Source organism: Silene latifolia, chromosome 11, assembly GCF_048544455.1.
Source record: "Silene latifolia isolate original U9 population chromosome 11, ASM4854445v1, whole genome shotgun sequence".
NCBI classification, from domain to species: Eukaryota; Viridiplantae; Streptophyta; class Magnoliopsida; order Caryophyllales; family Caryophyllaceae; genus Silene; species Silene latifolia.
This window is the reverse complement of record NC_133536.1, coordinates 125,536,702-125,560,451: the sequence shown is the minus strand read 5'-3', so window position 1 is coordinate 125,560,451 and position 23,750 is coordinate 125,536,702. Positions and strand designations below refer to the sequence as shown.

Below are 23,750 nucleotides of genomic sequence, written 5' to 3'. Positions count from 1 at the left end.
CTTTGACTCGGGGATGATGGATTTTGTGCCGTAGGGTTGTCGCCTTCTTTGCTCGCCAAATGAAAGTGTGCTAAGTATGGGGATTTATGCGCGGCAGCTGGTTATGATTTCCTTCCCTTCTCTTTCTCTTCTCTTGGGGAGCTGGGTTCGGATGCTGTTGCCTTGCTCAAGCGGATCTAGAAATTCTCTGTATCTCTGGATACGGGGGCTCGGGTTATGGTTTCCTTCCCTTCTCTTTCTCTTCTCTTGGGGAGTTGGGTTCGGATGCTGTTGCCTTGCTCAAGCGGATCTAGAAATTCTCTGTATCTCTGGATACGGGGGCTCGGGTTATGGTTTCCTTCCCTTCTCTTTCTCTTCTCTTGGGGAGTTGGGTTCGGATGCTGTTGCCTTGCTCAAGCGGATCTAGAAATTCTCGGTATCTCAGGATACGGGGGCTCGGGTAGCCGCTTATATTTTCACTAGACTTAGCTTTGTTGTTGCTTAGGGTGTGAGGGCGCAGATTGTTTCTCGGTTCCCCAGCAATTTCATGAAAGTTGCGCGCATCCTTATAAAAATAATAATAATAATAATAATAATAATAATAATAATAATAATAATAATAATAATAATAATAATAATAATAATAATAATAATAATAATAATAATAATAATAATAATAATAATAATAATAATAATAATAATAATAATAATAATAATAATAATAATAATAATAATAATAATAATAATAATAATAATAATAATAATAATAATAATAATAATAATAATAATAATAATAATAATAATAATAATAATAATAATAATAATAATAATAATAATAATAATAATAATAATAATAATAATAATAAGGGTGTGGGAGCCCAGATTGTCTCTCGGCTCCCCACCAATTTCATCTAAACTTTTATTTTCTTTTTAATAAAAGCTGCGCGCATCCTTTTATTAAAAAAATAAAAATAAAATAATAATAATAATAATATCGGTCTGGTATCTCTACGGGTAAGGAGGTCGATATTGGTTTGGTTGACGGACATGGGGGCTCCCTTCGTCCTGCGGATCTGCTGCTTTATTCCTGGGAAAGAGGGCGTGATGTGTGCGTTGATTTGACGGGATCTTCTCCTTTGACTCAGACTGGGATGATGGATTTTGTGCCCGGCCGGGTTGTCGCTGATGCTGCTCAGCGAAAGTGTGCTAAGTATGGGGATTTATGCGCGGCAGCTGGTTATGATTTCCTTCCCTTCTCTTTCTCTTCTCTTGGGGAGCTGGGTTCGGATGCTGTTGCCTTGCTCAAGCGGATCTAGAAATTCTCTGTATCTCTGGATACGGGGGCTCGGGTTATGGTTTCCTTCCCTTCTCTTTCTCTTCTCTTGGGGAGTTGGGTTCGGATCTTTGTTGCCTTGCTCAGCGGATCTAGAAATTCTCGGTATCTCGGGATACGGGGCTCGGGTAGCCGCTTATATTTTCACTAGACTTAGCTTTGTTGTTGCTTAGGGTGTGAGGGCGCAGATTGTTTCTGGTTCCCAAAGAATTTCATGAAAGTTGCGCGCATCCTTATAAAAATAATAATAATAATAATAATAATAATAATAATAATAATAATAATAATAATAATAATAATAATAATAATAATAATAATAATAATAATAATATAATAATAATAATAATAATAATAATAATAATAATAATAATAATAATAATAATAATAATAATAATAATAATAATAATAATAATAATAATAATAATAATAATAATAATAATAATAATAATAATAATAATAATAATAATAATAATAATAATAGGGTTAGTGAGAGAGAGAGGAGAGGCGATCATCAGGTGCCGTCAACCGTCTGCTTCACTGCCGCGTTTCTTCACCACCAGGACTGCCGCCCCTCGCCGGCCTTTCTTCACGTCGGCACTAGGGTTCACGTTAGGGTTCAGGTGGGTTGTTTTTGCGGTTTTTGTGTCGTCAGGAGGTGTTCGTTTCTCCTCTAGGGCATCGGTTGTGCTCTCCTCCACCGTTGACTGCCGCCATCCACCCCACGTCGACCATTAGGACCTCACGTCGCCGGTCAGGGGAAGGAGGTGTGGTTGTTTCACGGTGGTTTTCTGAGTTGCGGGGGTTTTCGTGCAGCGTTTTCGTTTTCTCAGGCGGCATTGTCGCCTTTTCTGCGTCATTGTTTGTCCTGCGCCACCACCCTTTGGCTTTCCGACCTCAAGTCACCGCCATTGCTGTGGTGGTTTGACGGCGCTGCCCCTGCCGGTGAGTGTTTCCTTTTTCTTTACCTTTTTGTTTCTCGCTGTTTTCGGTTTCGGGTTTTGTTTCTCGTTGTTTTTCTGTTTTTGTGGCGGTGGTCCGGTGGTTCCCGGTTGTGATCGGATCACCGCATCCTAGGCTTTGGTGCGTGTGGGTGTAGTGGTGTTGGTTGTTGGGGCTCGGAAAGTGCGGTTTCTTCTAGGGCTTTTGTCAGCCATTTTTGGGTGGTTGGTGTGTTGGTCGCCCTAGGCTGTTCTTTACCGTCTTGCGCGAGAAAGGGTGTTGGGTTTCTGTCCTTTAATGCCCGAGCTTGTGCGGTACCATTGTCCTTTTTCGGGTCTTCATGGGTGTCGGGATGGTTATGGTAATGGCCTTACAAAGGCAGCTTGGCAGAAGCATTTACAGGCCCGACATTGTCATGACCGTGCGTTGGACCTTACGCGTCAAACTCTTACTGATAGTTTGACTGTTTATTCCAATGCCGAGAGTTCTTTGAGACGGATGGGGCTCTGGCTGTGTGGGGTGTGTTTTATGACCCGTACTGTTAAAGCAAGATGTCGGCATAGTCGGGGTGATGTTGTGGAGCATCCGGGGTGTGTTGGTGGCATTTACACCTTCCATATTCATGGTATTCCGAGACCTTTGGCTCCTTCTACTTCGGTTTCTTCTGATGATAGTGTGGAGCTCGTTCAGTGGTCTATATCTTCGCTGGATCGTTTACTGTCTTTAGGCCTTCGCACTGTGAAATCTATTCCTCCCAAGTGCCGTCTTGGGTTTGCTCGGGCTTTGAAAGGGGCCTTGGACGCGGTGTTTGATGCCCCTTCTGATCTCTCCCGCTGGATTCGTTTGCTTGCTTTACCTCTTTGTTTGCTCAGGACTTTCGCTCCTCGGAGTAATCATGAGTGTCGGTCTGCTATTCGGCGTCAGCATCAGGAGGAGAGTATTGTTAGGGCCATACTTGATTGGGGGACTCCTGGGGGGGGGTTTGCAGTTGTTACAGGAGTGCTTTGATGAGGGTCCTTCTTCTTTTTCTGTGGATGAGGATCTGGAGTTGAGTGACCTCAACCTCCGCCAATGCCGGCGAAAGATTTCGATGGCCATTATATCTGCTGCTTTGTCGGTGCTTTCTTCCTGCGGGTCGCCCCCTACTCCGATGCCACTCTCGTGGCCCTGCGTGAGAAGCATCCTGTCGCCCCGCCTCCTTCATTGCCTCCTCTGTCTGGGGATCATCATCCTCTGGTTGCCTCTTCGGCGGTGGTCTTGGATATGATTCGGAGCTTTCCTCGTGGTACTTCCTGTGGGAGGGATGGTTTTCGTGCCCAACACCTTATGGACTGTTTGAGTGGCGCTGCTGTGGCTATCTCCGATGATTTGATCACTTCTATTACTAGGGTGGTTAATCTTTTTCTTGAGGGTCGGTGTCCTCTTCCTCTGGGTGAGTACATTGCCAGCGCCCCTCTCACACCACTCGTTAAACCGGGTGGTGGAGTTCGTCCCTATTCTTTGTTGGTACGGTCTGGAGACGGCTTGTCTCTAAGGTTGGTGCTTCTATGGTTGGTCCGTCTTTATCTTCTTATTTTGATGGGCTTGATTCGGGGTGGGTGTGTCCGGTGGAGGAGAGGCTATCTTGCATGCCTTGAACCGCTCATTGAGGCTCGTGGGACTCGGGAGGGGCTTTCTATGTCGCTTTGGTTGATTTCGACGAATGCGTTCAACCTTGTTGACCGTTCGACCATGCTTCGAGGTCCGTCGTCGTTGCCGCTCTCTCTCCGTTGGGTGGAGTTTTGTTATTCCGGCCCGCCCGCCTTTTTTATGGGGAGCACTTGCTTGTGGTCTTGTCAGGGTGTTCAGCAGGGTGATCCGTTGGGGCCTTTGCTTTTCGCGTTGGTTTTGCATCCCTTGGTTTGCAAGATCCGGGACACTTTTGACCTCACTTTGCAGGCATGGTACTTAGATGATGGCACCATTGTGGGTGATACTTTGGAGGTGGGGAAGGTTTTGGACTTGATTATGTTGGATGGCCCTCGTTTTGGATTACATCTTAATGTCTCCAAGACGGAGGTCTTTGGCCTGTTGAGGATCCACGAGTCGGCTTCCGGGGTTTTCCCCACTTCTATTTCTCGGCCATTGCGTGGTGTTCTTGTTTTGGGAGGACTCGTCAAGATTTGCCCTGGTTTTAGCAGTGAGATTGTGGCGACGAGAGTAACTAAGACCATTGAGCTAATGGACTTGGTTGCGAGGATTGAGGACCCGCAATGTGAGTTGCTTCTTCTTCGAGCTTGTACTGGTATTTCTAAGCTCTACTTCTCCCTTCGTACTTGCTCCCCTAGTGTTTTTGGGTCTGTCCATCTTCCTTTTGATGCCGCTCTTCGTTCTAGCTTGGAACGTATTGTCACCGCATCAGGGCCGGGTTTTGGGGAATGGCAGTGGCGCCTTGCTACTTTCCCTTTTCATCTTGGTGGTCTTGGTGTCTATGCGGCGGGAGATGTTTTATTTTATGCTTTTATTGCGTCCCGCTTGCGATCTGGGTTTGCGAGCTAAGCTCCTCGCCCTTTCCGGTATTGTAGCTGCTGGCCCCGCCTTTGATGATGCCGCGCAGTGTTTACTGCGACTACGAGGTTCTCGTGTATTAGGTCACCCTAGTGAAATTGCGCCCCAAACTTATGAAGAAATTGGCGGATATTTATTTCACGACGTTCTTTCTTTGCCTCGTAGTCTGTTTTCTCTTTGACACCACGCCAGCTTGCTTTATGGCAGTCTCAGCAGGGTTCTCACTCCTCTGATTGGTTACGTGCGGTTCCTATCTCTGGTTTGGGGCAGACTATGAACGGGAGGACTTACCGTAGTGTGTTGGGGTATCGTCTGGGTGTTCCGTTATTCTCGGTATCTAGGCCCTGTCCTGCTTGCTCTCGGGTTTTTGCTGGGGATGTTTTTGGGGACCACGCTGTTTCTTGTCTTATCTTGTATCTTGTGGGCGTTAAACATCGGCATAACCTTGTCCGGGACACTCTTTTCGACATCTGCTATAGATCTGGTATTTCTGCAGGGAAAGAGGTTGATATCGGTTTGGTGGATGGGCATGGGGGCTCTCTTCGTCCTGCGGATATTTTGCTTTATTCTTGGGACAGGGGGCGTGATGTGTGCGTCGACCGACAGGTTTCTTCACCTTTGACTCGGATCCGGGTTGGCGATTTTGTGCCGGGCCGGGTTGTTCTTGATCTTTGCTCAACGAAAGTGTGCTAAGTATGGGGATTTGTGCGCGGTAGCTGGTTATGGTTTCCTACCTTTCTCTTTCTCTTCACTTGGGAGCTGGGTTCGGATCTTTGTTGCCTTGCTCAAGCGGATCCAGAAATTCTCGGTATCTCAGGATGCGGGGGCTCGGGTGGCCGCTTACATTTTTACTCGACTTAGCTTTGCTGTTGCTAAGGGTGTGGGAGCCCAGATTGTCTCTCGGCTCCCCACCAATTTCATGTAACCTTTTATTTTTATTTTAATGAAAGCTGCGCGCATCCCTTTATAATAATAAAAAAAAAAAAAAAAAAAAAAAAAAAAAAATAATAATAATAATAATAATAATAATAATAATAATAATAATAATAATAATAATATCGGTATGGTATCTCTACGGGTAAGGAGGTCGATATTGGTTTGGTTGACGGACATGGTGGCTCCCTTCGTCCTGCGGATCTGCGGCTTTATTCCTGGTACAGAGGGCGTGATGTGTGCGTTGATTTGACGGGATCTTCTCCTTTGACTCAGACTGGGTGATGGATTTTGTGCCCGACCGGGTTGTCGCAGATGCTGCTGAGCGAAAGTGTGCTAAGTATAGGGATTTATGCGCGGCAACTGGTTATGGTTTCCTTCCCTTCTCTTTCTCTTCTCTTGGGGACCTGGGTTCGGATGCTGTTGCCTTGCTCAAGCGGATCCAGAAATTCTCGGTATCTCAGGATACGGGTGCTCCGGTAGTCGCTTATCTTTTCACTAGACTTAGCTTTGCTGTTGCTAAGGGTGTGGGGGCCCAGATTGTTTCTCGGCTACCCACCAATTTCATGTAAATGTATATTTTTATTTTAATGAAAGCTGCGCGCATCCTTATAATAATAATAATAATAATAATAATAATAATAATAATAATAATAATAATAATAATAATAATAACAACAACAACAATAATAATAACAATAACAATAACAATAACAATAAAGGTTAATTGATAGAAATAATCCGAACTATTGGTCATATTCTCGTAATAATCCAAACTTCAATTTAACTCAAAATAAACCATATTACTACACTCATTTACTCATAATGCACTCGGGCCATTTTTTACCTATAAAATCAGGTAAACTACCAGGTAATCCAATTAAATTTTTACTCCCTCCATACCAATCCAAAGGTAACATTGACTTTTTCACACCTATCGAGACACGTTTTGTGACGTGAATATCTTTAGTTACACATTATTAAAAATTATAAAAAATTGATATTCTTATGGCATTCATGACGATAAATCTAAAAAGATCTCACATTACTATATTTTGTCTTATAAATTAAGAATAATATCGAAAATTCCCTACAACCATGAATAATGTCATTTTGATCAATGTTACCTTTGGATTGGTATAGAGGGAGTAGTTTTTTTTGTTTAAAACACCGTCTTCCCCATCATCGCCAACCTCCCACTTGTTTTTATTGTTCATTTGCATTTCTCGACATAACCATGAAACTATAACACCTAAATAACAAAACCAGGTGTAAAAAAACTGATTATTCTCTTAAAAAGTTGGATTTTAAAGTAAATTAAGAACTAGGAATTATTTAGATGTGATTGTAGGGAATATTTGTGAAAGCCCAGTAATTTTTCCATGGTTGTTGAGTGATTTTCGAGGTATATTGGCACAATCACCAACTTTCTTTTGACCACACTCATTATTCATTATCGTCATTTATTCATTACCGTGTGTGGACTTTCTAGTCTACTTGCAGATTTCCCTTTCCAGATTTTTGTCTTATTACTTCTGCTTGTCTCAGATCTCAATTGTGGAGGAGTTTTTTTTTGGTGGGATTGGGTAATTGTGGGAGTGCGCAGGTTTAACTTTTAAAGGAGGCTTTTATTTTGGTTCCGAGACCGACCGACGACCAACACATACACCCAGTATAGCGGAAGGGGAAAAGAAGTGGAGGGCTGGTAGTGGAAGCAGGTGGAGACGAGGTCGAGAAAAGTGTTATGGTGGCAGTGACGGTGGTGGTCGGTTGACGTTGTAATCCAGTAAGAGGTCGTTGATGAGCTCGGAGCTCCGGTGTCAATGGTTGGGTGAATTATGGAGATGTTTTTTTTTTTTTTTTTTTTTTTTTTTGGCAGCTGTAAAAATGACCGTACTACAATCCCAATTCAGCCCTAGCTAGGTTATGGGCAACCTTATTAAGACGACGTGGTAAAAAACTAAAACAAATACAATGAAACAACGAAAGATAAGACTCAATATCATGAAGTAACCCCCGGATCAAATGATGCGATGTCTCCACCTTAGCCAGTTGAAGGAGGAACTGAAGACAATCAGAGGACACATCCAAGTGCAGAATATTACTATCCACGGCCCATCTCAAAACTTCTCTTATTCCGCTCGCTTCTGCTTGGATAGTAGATTCAGCATAAAACCTTTTAGCAAAAGTTCCGTGACATACCCCATCGGGTGAATAAACAATCCATCCTGCAGAAGCATGAAAAGAACCCACCCAACTCGCATCAACTTTAACACGAAACGGCGCGCAAGAACCTTTTCCACCCACCAAAAAGAACGGAAAATGATTACGAATTTCACTCCTCAAAGAGTCCATAGGATCATAAAGATCTAGACCCTTGTCCGAGGCTTTAGAGGAAGAAAGAGACTCTGCTTCCAAAGCTGTCTTCATAGTGCTAGCATGAAGCGCAAAGAAATAGTCCGGCGAAAAAGATTTCCCCGAAAAAATCATCTCATTTCGTACGCGCCGTAAGCTCCATAAAAAGGAAAGAAACCGGATAATATAATTAGCTGAATCTTCTTTGGAAAAGAAAAAATTAATCCAATTCATTATCCAATCCCGAACCCGAACGGACGAAGCGAATTCAGTAGAAATGCCTATCGAAGAACAAGCCCACAATCGCTTCACCAGGAAACAGTCCCGAAAAAGATGTTCAAGAGTCTCCACCAAACCAGCCTCCCCACACCAAGGACACAACGACCCTATGGTAAGGTTGCGTTTCACAAACTCAGCTCCAACCGAAAGTGAGTCAGTTAAAATACGCCAAAGAAGGATCTTCCAAACCTGTGGACCTGGTAGATGCCATAGCCTTTTTTTTACAGAAATCCTTTATAGTTTGATTAATTCTACTACCATCTTTTAACGAACTATGAGCATTAAGATAAGAGGCCAGACAAACAGCATACCCACTTTTGACCGAATAAATCCCCGAAGTTGTAAGCTTCCAAAAAATACAGTCATCTGCAACAGTCTCACAAATCGGCATAGCACATATACGGCGAGCCCACTCAGGCTCAAACAAATCAAAAATAAGATCATGGTCCCAGCACAAAGAAGGAGTCAAAAGATCCTTAACAGTCAAATTCGTCATAGAACTTGGCGGAGGAAACCCTAGGCTAGTAATACAAGGCGGGACAGAACCACCAACCCATCCGGTATTCCAAATATTAAGCTTGGAACAGAATCCAGCTTTCCAGCCAAAATTCGACAAAATCAACTCCATACCATAAGATAAACTTTTGCAACCCCAAGACTGATAAGAGCAAGACTTCAAAGACCCAGGCATGACTAGATCCCTGTTACAAATGAGCTTCTCATAGAAAACACGGCTAACCAGAGTGTCTTTTGAAAACATAATTTTCCAAGCTAATTTCCCCAAAAGGGCCTGATTTATACACTGAATGTTCCTAATACCAAGGCCCCCTTCCGACTTAGGTAGGCTAATAAAATTCTTACTACACCAATGGATAGTAGACCTAGATCTCGTTCCAGCCCACCAAAAATGTGACAATAAGGAATTAATCTTATTAGCCACACTTACCGGTATTTTAAATACCGATAGGACATAATTCGATAAGGCAGACAAAACAGAAGAAATCAAAGTCAATCTACCAGCAGGGGAAAGAAAAATAGCGTTCCAAGACGAAATACGCCGTCTAACCTTTTCAATAAGAGTATTAAAAATGGCCTTCTTAGATGAACCAAAATCAGTGTCAATACCCAGATATCTACCAATACCCTTGCATTGTGAGATACGTAGAACCCGCAAACCCTCCTGAACCGAACGCAACGTAGTGCTCGGACTGAACAGTATACCAGACTTAGTCTCATTCATAAGTTGCCCCGACGCACCACAGAAAGTATCTAAAATCTTTTTAAGCTTCAAATAAGCCCCCTCCTTATCAAGAAGGAAGAAAACAGAATCATCCGCGAAAAGAAGATGAGAGAGAGGAGGTGTATTTCTTGATAATTTAATACCATAGATTGACCCATTCGATTGTGCTGCAAGAACATTTTGGGAAAGGATCTCCATACATAAGATAAAAAGATACGGCGACAGCGGATCCCCCTGTCGCAAGCCGCACTTAGGCTGAAACTGTTTTAAAGGAGCCCCATTAACCAAAACTTCATACGAAACAGTCGAAACAACACTCATAATAAGATCAATCAAGCCAATAGGAAACCCAAAGCAAATAAGAGTACTTCGAAGAAAATCCCATCGAATACGATCGTAAGCCTTACTCATATCGGCCTTAAAAGCAAACTTCCCACAATTCCCAGAAAATGCTTATTAATATTCTGAATCGCCTCATGAGCAAGAATAACATTGTCCCCAATATGTCGCCCAACAACAAAGGCATTCTGGAACTCTCCCACCAAATAACTCATAACTCTAGACATCCTATTAGTAATGCAACGTGTGACAACCTTCATAATAACATTACAGAGGCTGATAGGTCTAAAATCTTCCACTCTTTCAGGATTGTCACATATTTGGAATCAGGGCGATAAAAGTCCTGTTAAGATCTTTTAGTACCAAACCACTGTTTAGAATATTCAAAACCGCCGAAATAACATCATTTTTAACAAAGTGCCAACATTTTTGAAAAAACAAAGCAGGATAACCATCCGGACCCGGAGATTTCAATGCCCCTAGCTGAAAAACCGCACGTCACATCTTTAGGAGTAAAAGGTTTCGACAGAAAATCTAAATCATCAGCCTTAACTTTAGTACTAACCCGTTGAAAGAGAACATCAAATTCAGCTAGCCTTGGAAAAATAATAGTATTTGATGAAGCAGGAGTGGTTGATAGAGCAACAACATAATCGTCAGAAATAGGATTATAAATACCATAAAAGTGTGAGTAAAAAAGGTTCCCAATACAGATCGGGTCATAAGTCCAATTGCCCGCAAAATCTTTAATACCAAGAATAAAGTTGCGTCCCGCGCGCCCCTTAACCCAATTGAAAAAGAACTTAGTACAAGTATCACCCTCAACAGCCCATTTCAACTATGCACGTTGCTTCCAATATAAAGCTGCCGCTGTAGCAAATTCCGTGACCTCATTGTTAACTTGAACTGCTAAATCAGAATTTCCAGAAATAATAGTATAGTCCATAGCTTCCACAATACGTTCATCAAAGCAATCCCACTCCTTACTCCAAGACTTTCTTTTGTCAATTGACCATTTCCTCAACATATTTCTGATAAAAGCCAACTTCCTTACTAATCGAAACGGAGAAGTACCTACAAACGTAGCATTCCAATTCTTCTATATCAGAGACAAACACTCCTCATTATGCAAATTCCAAGACTCAATTTCGTAAGGCTTCTTGCAAGAATTTTTCACAAGATTAAAACAAAGTTCTATGGGTGCATGATCCGAAATTTGAATGGGAAAATGTTTAACCCCGGTATTAGGGAAATTACTAAACCAATCCTTCGAACCATATGCCTTATCAATTCTTTCGTAAACCCGTCTAAAACCCTTCCTATTATTACACCACGTAAAACGTGGTCCCTTGAACGGAATATCAACGAGTTCGTGCTCAACTCGCCAGTTATGAAAGCTCATTGCCCCCGCAATACTGCCCGTCTTCGCACTTAATTTGTCGGAACTAAATTCCACTTGATTAAAATCACCCACAATAATAAACGGATGATCAAGAGAAACTAACCATGAACCCAAAAAATCAAACACTTGCATACGGAGAGATTGTTCGGGCTCACCGTAGAACAAAACAAGGTACCAAGGCAAAGAGGCATTCATTTGATTCAAAAGGATGATGAAGTTATTACAAGTAGTTACACAGCTCATCATCAACCCACTCTTCCAGCCACATCATAAGCCACCAGAACTTCCCGTGGCATTAACTCCTACTGACTCAACAAAACCCGCATTACGAAACAGAGGATTAACTAAGCTTACATTACATTTTGTTTCACTAAGAAAGATAAAGTCATAATTATTAGTACTAATAAGTGCTATAACTTTCGGAATAATAGGGGAGAGCGCATTATTTAAGCCCCTACAATTCCACAAAAGTCCATTCATGGTGGGCAAAGAGGTTGAATAAGGCCAACCTCCGCAACACCTATCCCACGAACAGTAGAATCATCACTGGAGCTCATACCATCGTCCTCACCAATCTTCATATGAAATGCAGACCCAGCAGTAGAAATACCCAGGAGAGTAGTACGCACATCAACCAAATAAACTTTTTTGGCTAACTGAGATAAATAAGACTTAGCATGCCCAACAGAAACAGGCACTAACCCAGGAAATTCATCACCATCAGCTTCAGACCTGCTCTTCCTCTTCTTAAAAGGAAGCCTGCAATCATCCTTACGCCCTCTACCAGAAGAACCAGAACCAGTCAATTCCAAGCAAGCAGCAGCAGACTGAGCTCTATGTGCCTTAGCAACAACAGGAGCAGAAAAAAACCCAGGACCAGAACACTCATTCTCAGCAATGAGAACACCTTTGCCAGCTTCCTGCATCCCCAACCCAGCCTTAGGTAGTGAATCAACATTAACCGCAATAGAAGAGGAGGCAGTCACAGATACATCCTTAATAACAGGTTCAGACGGCATCCCAAGATTCAAAGACAACATAGTATTAACCTCAAAAGATCTTGCACCCACATCAGTCTCCATATGAGTTTCATCACTGTCAGAATCAGAACTATGAAAAGGCCACTCAGGGGTAGAATAATGCGAGCTCGATGAGTCATCAATATTAATAATGACATTATTGCCATAATGATCTCCATCCTCATCAGAGGGTCTTTCATCTCCAGGCGAGAACTGATAAAAATTGTAAGGGTGAACAATAGGAACTCCTTGTGGAGGAGGATCAAACGTCTGACCGTAACCCCTATCATCATCTTCCAAACGGGACCAGTTAAAATCACTTTCCACTCGACTAAGGATTGCCTCTTGAATATGAAGATCACGATCAAAACGGCTACCCACAGCATGGTAATTAGTATAGACAGAATACAGATCACCCTCAGCAATCCCATGGACCTGAGCATGCAAAGGATCAGGCTCAAAAATGAACCCACCCGCTGCAGTACCTGTTGTAGCAGGAATATCACCGACCGGTAAATCCCCCATAGGAGGAGGACCATCAGAAAACCCAGAAGCATAAACCTGCCCAGCTTCAAACGTACCCACCCCAGTAACAGGCACGCCACCACCAGTCTCAACATGCATGGGTTGTGGAAGAGAAACAGGTAGATCATCAACATTACTCTGAACAAAGTTAGATGTTGCCCCAACCGCAACATTCTGATCAACACCAGCAACCGCAACATTCTGACCAACACCAGCAGGAACCCCCAACCCATTATCAGGCACATGCAAACCATCAGGAGCAGGAACAACAGGCATAGCAGTCGCCTGCATAAAATCAGCTCCAGGCACAACAGGTTCATAACCTCCCACATTGAAAAGGATAGGTCCAGCAAAAGGCTGGGCAGTAACACTAAAACGCATCCCTGGATGAACTCGCCCTCCAGGTGTTGTCCCTAACTCGAAATCAATCACCTGTTCATCCTCAAAAGTAGCTTCATTTGACGACACAGAACCCCCATGCCCACCAAGACGTATATTTGAAGAAACATACCTGGTTGTTGACGGTGTGGCCCTAAGATCAAGATTAAACATCGTATGATTACTCTGGGTTTGAAAAACAGCAAAACCCCTCTCATGCGCCCTATCCAGAAGCCCATTAACATTTGAAACAATTGTAATAATGCTTTCTCGACAACATGCAGCAATATGACCAACTTTCCCACATCGAACACAGTACTTAAAAACATCTTCATAATGGAACTGAATCCACAGGAGATAACCACCATCCATAGATAAGAAAAAACCAGGAGATAGAGGAAGATTAAGCTGAAGCCGTGCCTTGACCCGCAAGTAATCCTTATCCGGAACCGGATCAAAAGTATCCACTTCAAAATGGTGACTTAATAAATGACCTGCCATATTCGCAACTTCATCAGTGAGATACTCAAACGGAAGACCGCAGACCCTAACCCAAACATCCGCATAAGGAAAACGGATAGTCCTAGGAATACTATCTGGGAACCACCTTGTAAACACCATGAAAGCCCCATAGAAAGTAGCATAAGTATGCCTAAGAAGATCCTCTTTATCCTCCTCATCCTCACAATGTAAAGCATAAAGATCACCAAGCTTTAGAACTTTAATAGTACCCCTTGTCTTCCACTTCCTTTGGATCAGAGCATTTAACTTTGGCACTTTAAAAATCCGATAATCAACAAGAAACCCAAGGACACAGTGATTCCAAAACTCCCTCGACTTACCAAGTGTAGCTGGATCCAGATTAAACACAGGGCCTGATCTCGGAAACCGCCATGCCCTTGCATGCAAAGGATCATTAGGCTGGAACTCAGCATTTGGAAAACCCTGATGAAAAGGCTGCTGATTAGGCATAAACTGATGAGCATCAGGCATATCCTGATTACCAAACTCTTGCCCCTCCCCCAAATCAGGGGGAACATTAAAACCAAACTGATTATAGTAAGACATATGCACAATAAGGTAGAAGAAGAGATAGAGAAGAAGGATGCAGAGAACAACAATAAATGCTTCGCTTATATAGGGAAAAACCCACTAGCAAACCCTAAAAGCAAATGATCACTGTCTGAAACGCAGAAACACACGATTGGTTGAGCAATTAGAAACCCTAGAAAAAGCATAGACGCCCAATAGAACCCAACAGTTACAAATGATTAAAGTACTCTCACACGAAAAGGATCAAAAAACAGTTGGCGTTATTGGAACAAGAAAAGAGCCAATCAAAGTTAATAAAAAATAATATTTTTTAGAAAGCGGATTGCAGAAGAAGAATTTCAAAAATTTTTAGACGAAAGAAGCAGATGAAAAGTTTTCAAGGAAAAAGCTCTCACTGGGAGAGATAATCTCTCTCTAAAAGTAGAGAGAAGTTGTATAGGGGAAACTATTTAATTATGGAGATGTTGAAATTGGTATCTAGTGGGATAGAGTAGTTGTTATTAATGATTTTAGATTTTTTTTTTTTTCAAAATTTAACCTGATGAGCAAGTAGTAGGTTACCGAGTGCAGTATCAGAAGGTGAAGTTAATAGTACGATTTATTATGAGATTAAATGAAGTTTGGATTATTATAAGAAGATCACGCATAGTTCGGATTATTCATATTAATTAACCCTAACAATAATAATAATAATAATAATAATAATAATAATAATAATAATAATAATAATAATAATAATAATAATAATAATAATAATAATAATAATAATAATAATAATAATAATAATAAGGGTGTGGGAGCCTAGATTGTCTCTCGGCTCCCCACCAATTTCATGTAAACTTTTATTTTCTTTTTAATGAAAGCTGCGCGCATCCTTTTATAAAAAAAAAAAAAAAAAAAAAAAAAAAATAATAATAATAATAATAATAATAATAATAATAATAATAATAATAATAATAATAATAATAATAATAATAATAATCCCAGATCTCTACGGGTAAGGAGGTCGATATTGGTTTGGTTGACGGACATGGGGGCTCCTTCGTCCTGCGGATCTCGCTTTTATTCCCGGGACAGAGGGCGTGATGTGTGCGTTGATTTGACGGGATCTTCTCCTTTGACTCGGGGATCGGGATGATGGATTTTGTGCCCTACCTGGTTGTTCTTGATCTTTGCTCAAATGAAAGTGGTGCTAAGTATGGGGATTTATGCGCGGCAGCTGGTTATGGTTTCCTTCCCTTCTCTTTCTCTTCTCTTGGGGAGCTGGGTTCGGATGCTGTTGCCTTGCTCAAGCGGATCCAGAAATTCTCGGTATCTCAGGATACGGGGGCTCGGGTTATGGTTTCCTTCCCTTCTCTTTCTATTCTCTTGGGGAGTTGGGTTCGGATGCTGTTGCCTTGCTCAAGCGGATCCAGAAATTCTCGGTATCTCAGGATACGGGGGCTCGGGTAGCCGCTTATATTTTCACTAGACTTAGCTTTGCTGTTGCTAAGGTTGTGAGGGCCCAGATTGTTTCTCGGTTCCCCAGCAATTTCATGTAAACTTATATTTTTATTTTAATGAAAGTTGTGCGCATCCTTATAAAAATAATAATAATAATAATAATAATAATAATAATAATAATAATAATAATAATAATAATAATAATAATAATAATAATAATAATAATATCGGTATGGTATCTCTACGGGTAAGGAGGTCGATATTGTTTTGGATGACGGACATGGTGGCTCCCTTCATCCTGCGGATCTGCGGCTTTATTCCTTGGACAGAGGGCGTGATGTGTGCGTTGATTTGACGGGATCTTCTCCTTTGACTCAGACTGGGTGATGGATTTTGTGCCCGACCGGGTTGTCGCGGATGCTGCTGAGCGAAAGTGTGCTAAGTCTGGGGATTTATGCGCGACAACTGGTTATGGTTTCCTTCTCTTCTCTTGGGGAGCTGGGTTCGGATGCTGTTGCCTTGCTCAAGCGGATCCAGAAATTCTCGGTATGTCAGGATATGGGGGCTCGGGTTATGGTTTCCTTTCCTTCTCTTTCTCTTCTCTTGGGGAGCTGGGTTCGAATGCTGTTGCCTTGCTCAAGCGGATCCAGAAATTCTCGGTATCTCAGGATACGGAGGCTCGGGTAGCCGCTTATATTTTCACTAGACTTAGCTTTGCTGTTGCTAAGGGTGTGGGGGCCCAGATTTTTTCTCGGCTCCCCACCAATTTCATGTAAACTTATATTTTTATTTTAATGAAAGCTGCGCGCATCCTTATAATAACAATAATAATAACTATAATAATAACAATAATAATAAGAATAAAAATAATAATAATAATAATAATAATAACAATAATAACAATAATAATAATAATAATAATAATAATAATAATAATAATAATAATAATCATAATAATAATAATATTAATAATAATAATAATAATAATATTAATAATAACAACAATAAAAATAACAATAACAATAACAATAACAATAACAATAACAATAACAATAACAATAACAATAAAAATAACAATAATAATAATAATAATAATAACAATAATAATAATTAATCTTTTTCTTGAGGGTCGGTGTCCTCTTCCTCTGGGTGAGTACATTGCCAGCGCCCCTCTCACACCACTCGTTAAACCGGGTGGTGGAGTTCGTCCTATTCTTTGTCGGTGCAGATGGTCCGGAGACGGCTTGTCTCTAAGGTTGGTGCTTCTATGGTTGGCCCGTCTTTATCTTCTTATTTTGATGGGCTTCAGTTCGGGGTGGGTGTGTCCGGTGGAGGAGAGGCTATCTTGCATGCCTTGAACCGGCTCATTGAGGCTCGGGGGGAACAGGTGGGGCTTTCTATGTTGCTGGTTGATTTCCAGAATGCGTTCAACCTTGTTGACCGTTCGACCATGCTTCAGGAGGTCCGCCGTCGGTGCCCGGCTCTCTCCCGTTGGGTGGAGTTTTGTTATTCCAGCCCGCCCGCCTTTTTTATGGGGAGCACTTGCTTGTGGTCTTGTCGGGTGTTCAGGGGGTGATCCATTGGGGCCTTTGCTTTTCGCGTTGGTTTTGCATCCTCCGGTTAGCAAGATCCGGACACTTTTGACCTCACTTTGCAGGCATGGTACTTAGATGATGGCACCATTGTGGGAGATACTTTGGAGGTGGGGAAGGTGTTGGACTTGATTAGGTTGGATGGCCCTCGTTTTGGTTTACACCTAAATGTCTCCAAGACGGAGGTCTTTTGGCCTGTTGAGGATCCACGGAGCCGGCTTCCGGGGGTTTTCCCCACTTCTATTTCTCGGCCATTGCGCGGTGTTACGATTTTGGGAGGACTCACAAGATTTACTTGTCCTGGTTTTAGCAGTGAGATTGTGGCGACGAGAGTAACTAAGACCATTGAGCTAATGGATTTGGTTGCGAGGATTGAGGACCCGCAGTGTGAGTTGCTTCTTCTTCGAGCTTGTACTGGTATTTCTAAGCTCTACTTCTCTCTTCGCACTTGCTCCCCTAGTGTTTTTGGGTCTGTTCATCTTCCTTTTGATGCCGCTCTGCGTTCTAGCTTGGAACGTATTGTCACCGCATCAGGGCCGGGTTTTGGGGATTGGCAGTGGCGCCTTGCTACATTCCCTTTTCATCTTGGTGGCCTTGGTGTTTATGCGGCGGAGATGTTTTGTTCTATGCTTTTATTGCGTCCCCGCTTGCGGTCTCTTTTGCAAGCTAAGCTCCTCGGCCCTTCTCGTGTTGTAGCTGCTGGCCCTGCTTTTGATGATGCCGCACGGTGTTTCTGCGACTACGAGGTTCTCGATATATTGGGTCGCCCTAGTGAAATTGCTGCCCCAAACTTATGAAGAAATTGGCAGATATTTATTTCACGACGGTTGCTACTACCTCAGAGTCTGTTTTTTCTTTGACACCTCGCCAGATCGCTCTTTGGCAGTCTCAGCAGGGTTCTCACTCCTCTGATTGGTTACGTGCGGTTCCTATCTCGGGGTTGGGGCGGACTATGAACGGAAGGACTTACCGTAGTGTCTTTGGGGTATCGTCTGGTGTGTTCCGTTATTCTCGGTATCTAGGCCTGTCCCCGCTTGCTCTCGGGTTTTTCTTGGGGATGTTTTTGGGGACCACGCGGTTTCTTGTCTTTTGGTACTGTGGGCGTTAAACATCGGCATAACCTTGTCCGGGACACTCTCTTCGACATCTGCTATAGATCCGTATTTCGGGGAAGGAGGTTGATATCGGTTTGGTTGATGGGCATGGTGGCTCTCTTCGTCCTGCGGATTTATTGCTTTATTCTTGGGACAGGGGGCGTGATGTGTGCGTCGACCTGACAGGTTCTTCACCTTTGACTCAGACTGGGTTGGCGGATTTTGTGCCGGGCGGGTTGTCGGCGATCTTTGCTCAAAAAGTGTGCTAAGTATGGGGATTTGTGCGCGGTAGCTGGTTATGGTTTCCTACCTTTCTCTTTCTCTTCACTTGGGAGTTGAGTTCGGATCTTTGTTGCCTTGCTCAAGCGGATCCAGAAATTCTCGGTATCTCGGATGTTTGGGGCTTGGGTAGCCGCTTACATTTTTACTCGTATTAGCTTTACTATTGCTAAGGGTGTGGGAGCCCAGATTGTCTCTCGGCTCCCCACCAATTTCATGTAAACCTTTATTCTTATTTTAATGAAAGTCACATCCCTTTATAATAATAACAATAATAATAATAATAATAATAATAATAATAATAATAATAATAATAATAATAATAATAATAATAATAATAATACTAATAATAATAATAATAATAATAATAATAATAATAATATTTTATTTATACGAGTTATGTTGAGACGGAATAATATAATAATATAATAAGAAGAAGATACATGTATTATACTACTCTCAATATATATATATATATATATATATATATATATATATATATATATATATATATATATATATATATATATATATATATATAGGCGATCTAATGAGTCCTTTACCTCATTTGAGTCCTTAAGTCCTTATAAGGACCTTTAGATGGACAACATCTAAGGTGGAGATTATTTACAAAATATAGGCAAAAAAAAAGGGAAAAGCTTGGGTAGGAAAGAGGAGAACAAACCCTGCAAGTTGTCCTTCCCAATGATCAAAACTGACGGACAAAAGTATATATCCTTTGTACTATGTTTACACTCCCACATTCTTCCTTCCTTAACACACATATTTCCAACTGGGTTCTTTCTTTCTTCTCTCTAAAACTGGGTTCTTCCTTTTGAAAACGAACTTTTCAGCTAAAATTCTCTCTAAATCTTGCAAATCAGCGTAAACATGCAAATAATAGACGACATCAATGGTATTTCTTCATTTTATTCATTGTTTTCAGTCACGTTTTAATATTTTCAGTTGAATAGGATGGATGAAGGTCATGATAAAATTTGCATGTCATCGTATTTGTTCATTCTTGTTATTGTTATTTGTTACTGGGTTTGAAATGAAGATTGTTAGAAGTAAATCTGCATGCTGGGTTTTCATTAATTTGAGTATTGAGTAGTATCAACGCATTCTGACAACATTTACATGAACACTTTTGCTGACATTTTACATTTACACTTTTTAATTGTTATAGTCACCTTTTAATTGTTATTGTTATAGTTTTATTTTAATTAGCATTCTGACAACATTTACACTTTTGCTGACATTTACACATTTACACTATCACATTTACACTGCATTTCTGCTGACATTTACACATACACTTTTGGATGTTTATATTTATACTTACACTTTTGGATGTTTACATTTACACTTACACTTTTGGGACATCATAATTTGGACATTTACACTTTTGGAACATTTACATTTATGGGACATTTACATTAACACTTTTGGTGTAGTTTTACATTTACACTTTTTAATTATTATAGTCACCTTTTAATTGTTATTGTTATAGTTTTAATTTGAGTTAGCATTCTGACAACATTTACACTTTCAGAATAGCACATTTACACTACGTTTCTGCTGACATTTACACTTACACTTTTGGGACATCATAATTTGGACATTTACACTTTTGGAACATTTACATTTATGGAACATTCCCTTTACATTTACACTTTAGTTCGACTTACGTTTACACTTACACTTCATATCTGATGACATTTACACTTATACTCTGTGCACATTTACAGACTCACTAAAATAGAATGGAGTGCAACCTGACAGGCAGGAGCTGTGTAGGGAGGTCGAGAAGAGGTTTACACCGTACATCGGGCTGGAGTCTAGGGGGGTTGAGGAGGCGGTGACTTTTTATAAGATATACACCATTGCTTGTGGGTTTGATGTGCGTAGGTACACAACAAAAAAATGGCGTGGCGGTGAGATCAAGTCAAAGCTCGTCGTCTGCAATCGAGAAGGTTTCGCTCACAAGACGCCAAGTAAAGAACGGGATGACGGACTGGTTGGGGAGAACTCACAGAGGATATTCAGGGTCACTAGAGTGGGGTGTAAAGCGAGGATACGACTATATATGAAGAATGGTCTTCTATTAATTGACCGGTTCCACGAGGGTCACAATCACGAGCTTATCTCACTTAAGGACAGAGAGTTCCATAAATTGCCGCGTAACATAACAGATTATCACAAGATGATAATCGTTTCGAACTCAAGGGTTTGTAATATATAATCACTGTCTATACTAAATAAATAATTCCATTCATGTTATATTTATATAACGTATCTGTTAATGATTGATTGACAGCTGAAGATAGGAGCAACAAAGACATACAGAATCTGCAAAGAACAAGTGAATGGATTCGAGAACATTGGAGCAAGCTTAAATGATTTTATGAACTTCTATAGGGATGTTAAATGTTTCATTCACGAACGGGATGGTCAGTTGTTCGTTGACCATTTCAAGGAAATGACTGAAATAAGAATAGGTTTCTACTTTGACTATGATGTTGACGATGATGGCAGCCTACGTAGGGCCATATGGGCGGACGGTACTGCCCGAGATAATTACAAAATTTTTGGTGATGCGGTGTCATTCGACCCAACTTACTCCACCAATAAGTATTCTATGGTATTCACACCATTCACAGGTGTTGACCACCATAAACGATCTGTGGCGTTCTCTTGGGCTTATTGCAAGAGAAGATTATGAGTCATTTAATTGGGTTTTCAGCCGGTTTTTACAAGCAATGGGGGGTAAGGAACCCGAGTATATAATTACAGATCAGGACCCAGGTATTATCAAATATGTCCCTCTTGTTTTCAAGACAGCGTGCCATCGGTTCTGTATGTGGCATATAATGAACAAAATGCCCAGTAAGTTTGGTGTCTCTAGGAGTGATTATAATGACTTCATGTGTAAAATTAATGACATTATATGGGACGATGAGCTTGAAGCAGCAGAATTTGATGGTATCTGGGAGCAAATAATTGAAGATCATGGTGTTGGCGTAAATGATTGGTTTGCGGATACGTATGCTATAAGAGGACAGTGGGTGATGGCGCATTGCAGAGACTTGAGGATGACGTCGATTATGAGGACGACTCAAAGATCAGAGAGCGAAAATAGCTTTTTCAAGAGGTTTGAGCATAAGTCAGGAACATTGGTTGAGTTTTGGATGCGTTTTGAGAGCGCTATGGACCAACAAAGACATACACAGAAGCAGCTTGACAACATGGATAAGCACTCGTCCGCAACGGCGTCAACACATCTGGCGTTAGAGATTCATGCTGCAAAGGTGTACACCTATTCAGCTTTCCACAAATTCAAAGAAGAAGCCATCTTCTCAATTGATACATGTAGAATAGGAGGTTTCACTGAGAGAGACGAGCTAGAGGTAACTACTGTCAAAGATTCATCCAGGAAGAAGAATTTTGAAGTTGCATATAGTCCAGGTAGTTTACACTTCCTATAACTTACATTTACACTTCCTATAACATAACATTTACACTTCTTATAACTTAACATTTACACTTTACAGTTCATGACATTTACACTTTACATTATATGACATTTACACTTTCCATGATATTACATTTACACTTCCTATACCTTAACATTTACACTTTTCCAGTTCATGACATTTACACTTTCAATAATATTTACACTTTCTAGTTCATGACATTTACTCTTTCAATGATATTACATTTACACTTTCAATGATATGACATTTACACTTCCTATAACTTAACATTTACACTTCTAATAACTTAACATTTACACTTTACAGTTCATGAGATTTACACTTCATATAACTTAACATTTACACTTCTAATAACTTAACATTTACGTTTTACAGTTCATGACATTTACACTTTACATCATATGACATTTATACTTTCCATGATATGTCATTTACAGTTTCTGTTTTTATCTCATTTAAATTTCTATATAAACAGTTACACTATTTTTAACATTCACACTTACATGCTAGCTTTAACTGATGACACATGTACACGTAAAGCAAGCTGCAGTTGTACGATGATTGAAAGAACCGGAATCCTATGCCGCCATATAATATGGATTTTTTCAGCAAGTGGGATAAAGACTATAACAGAAGATTATGTTGTAAATAGATGGATGAAAGAGTATCTCCGATTAAGGATTTTCAAATGTAATGGTGAAGGGACAGAAAACATGCAAGTCATCGATGAAAAACAAATTGCAATGTCAATAATGTGGTCAGAAGTTCATGAAGTTGTAGGGCTCCTTCGAGACAAAGGAGTAGCTGATGTTGACAGCTTTTCCGCTGTAATTAGGACATTTAAAGAGTCGCTGTCACCATTAGGGAAAGTGTTGAATAAAAATCAACAAATGGAGAAATTTCTGAATTGTACGGCATGTGAGGTAGTGACGATATTGCCACCAAAGAATTCGAAAAACAAGGGTAGCGGAAAAAGATTGTTGTCAGCCAAAACAAAAGCAATGGTGTTGGCTAGGAAACCCAAACGTAAGTGTAAGAATTGCAAGAGAATGACAAATCACGACAAGAGGAACTTCCCTAACCCCTTCTCAGCACACACGCCATTGTGCGAAGGGTCGTCTGAACCAGAAGAGGATGAAGGAGAGGAGGAGGAAGAGCTGGAATCAGAACAAGAATAGACGTCAGAGCAGTGACAAATGTTGCTCTATATATTTTGAGTGTGTAACTTTAAACTTTGATGTGCTATAACTGGAGCGAGGGATTAGGAATTGGTCTCATGGCAGCGTAACTTGGAATCGCTAGCTGGTAAACTTTAGTAACACCAACGTTAGAGTTACACTGTCATAAGACCAAAATCTCTCTGTTTTATTAGATAGCCAAACATTGTGTTACTTGAACTTATTTTGGATTACTTATGTTATTTCAAGTAACAGTTACACTTATTTTCAAGTAACTTGTGTTAACATTTACACTTCCCATGTCACCACATTTACCCTTTACCTTTCATTCACATTTACCTTCCAT

At 40.9% G+C, this 23,750-nt stretch overlaps 4 protein-coding genes across 4 annotated transcripts; 2 read left to right on the top strand and 2 right to left on the bottom strand.

Moving 5' to 3' along the window:
- Positions 1–7,627: 7,627 nt before the first annotated feature.
- On the bottom strand, positions 7,628–10,016 carry LOC141613952 (uncharacterized). Its single transcript, XM_074432695.1, has 2 exons — positions 8,555–10,016; positions 7,628–8,367 (listed from the first exon to the last, which is right to left on the bottom strand). The coding sequence occupies exons 1-2, from the start codon at positions 10,014–10,016 to the stop codon at positions 7,628–7,630; spliced, it is 2,202 nt and encodes a 733-aa protein (XP_074288796.1).
- LOC141613951 (uncharacterized) lies at positions 10,013–11,541 on the bottom strand. Its single transcript, XM_074432694.1, has 5 exons — positions 11,061–11,541; positions 10,834–11,018; positions 10,510–10,725; positions 10,308–10,427; positions 10,013–10,198 (listed from the first exon to the last, which is right to left on the bottom strand). Exons 1-5 carry the CDS (start codon positions 11,539–11,541, stop codon positions 10,013–10,015), a joined length of 1,188 nt encoding a protein of 395 aa, XP_074288795.1.
- A 9,277-nt stretch (positions 11,542–20,818) lies between these two features.
- Positions 20,819–21,454, top strand: LOC141613950 (protein FAR1-RELATED SEQUENCE 5-like). Its single transcript, XM_074432693.1, has 2 exons — positions 20,819–20,959; positions 21,050–21,454. The coding sequence occupies exons 1-2, from the start codon at positions 20,819–20,821 to the stop codon at positions 21,452–21,454; spliced, it is 546 nt and encodes a 181-aa protein (XP_074288794.1).
- A 484-nt stretch (positions 21,455–21,938) lies between these two features.
- On the top strand, positions 21,939–23,404 carry LOC141613949 (uncharacterized). Its single transcript, XM_074432691.1, has 2 exons — positions 21,939–22,197; positions 22,836–23,404. Exons 1-2 carry the CDS (start codon positions 21,939–21,941, stop codon positions 23,402–23,404), a joined length of 828 nt encoding a protein of 275 aa, XP_074288792.1.
- The last annotated feature ends 346 nt before the right edge of the window (positions 23,405–23,750 follow it).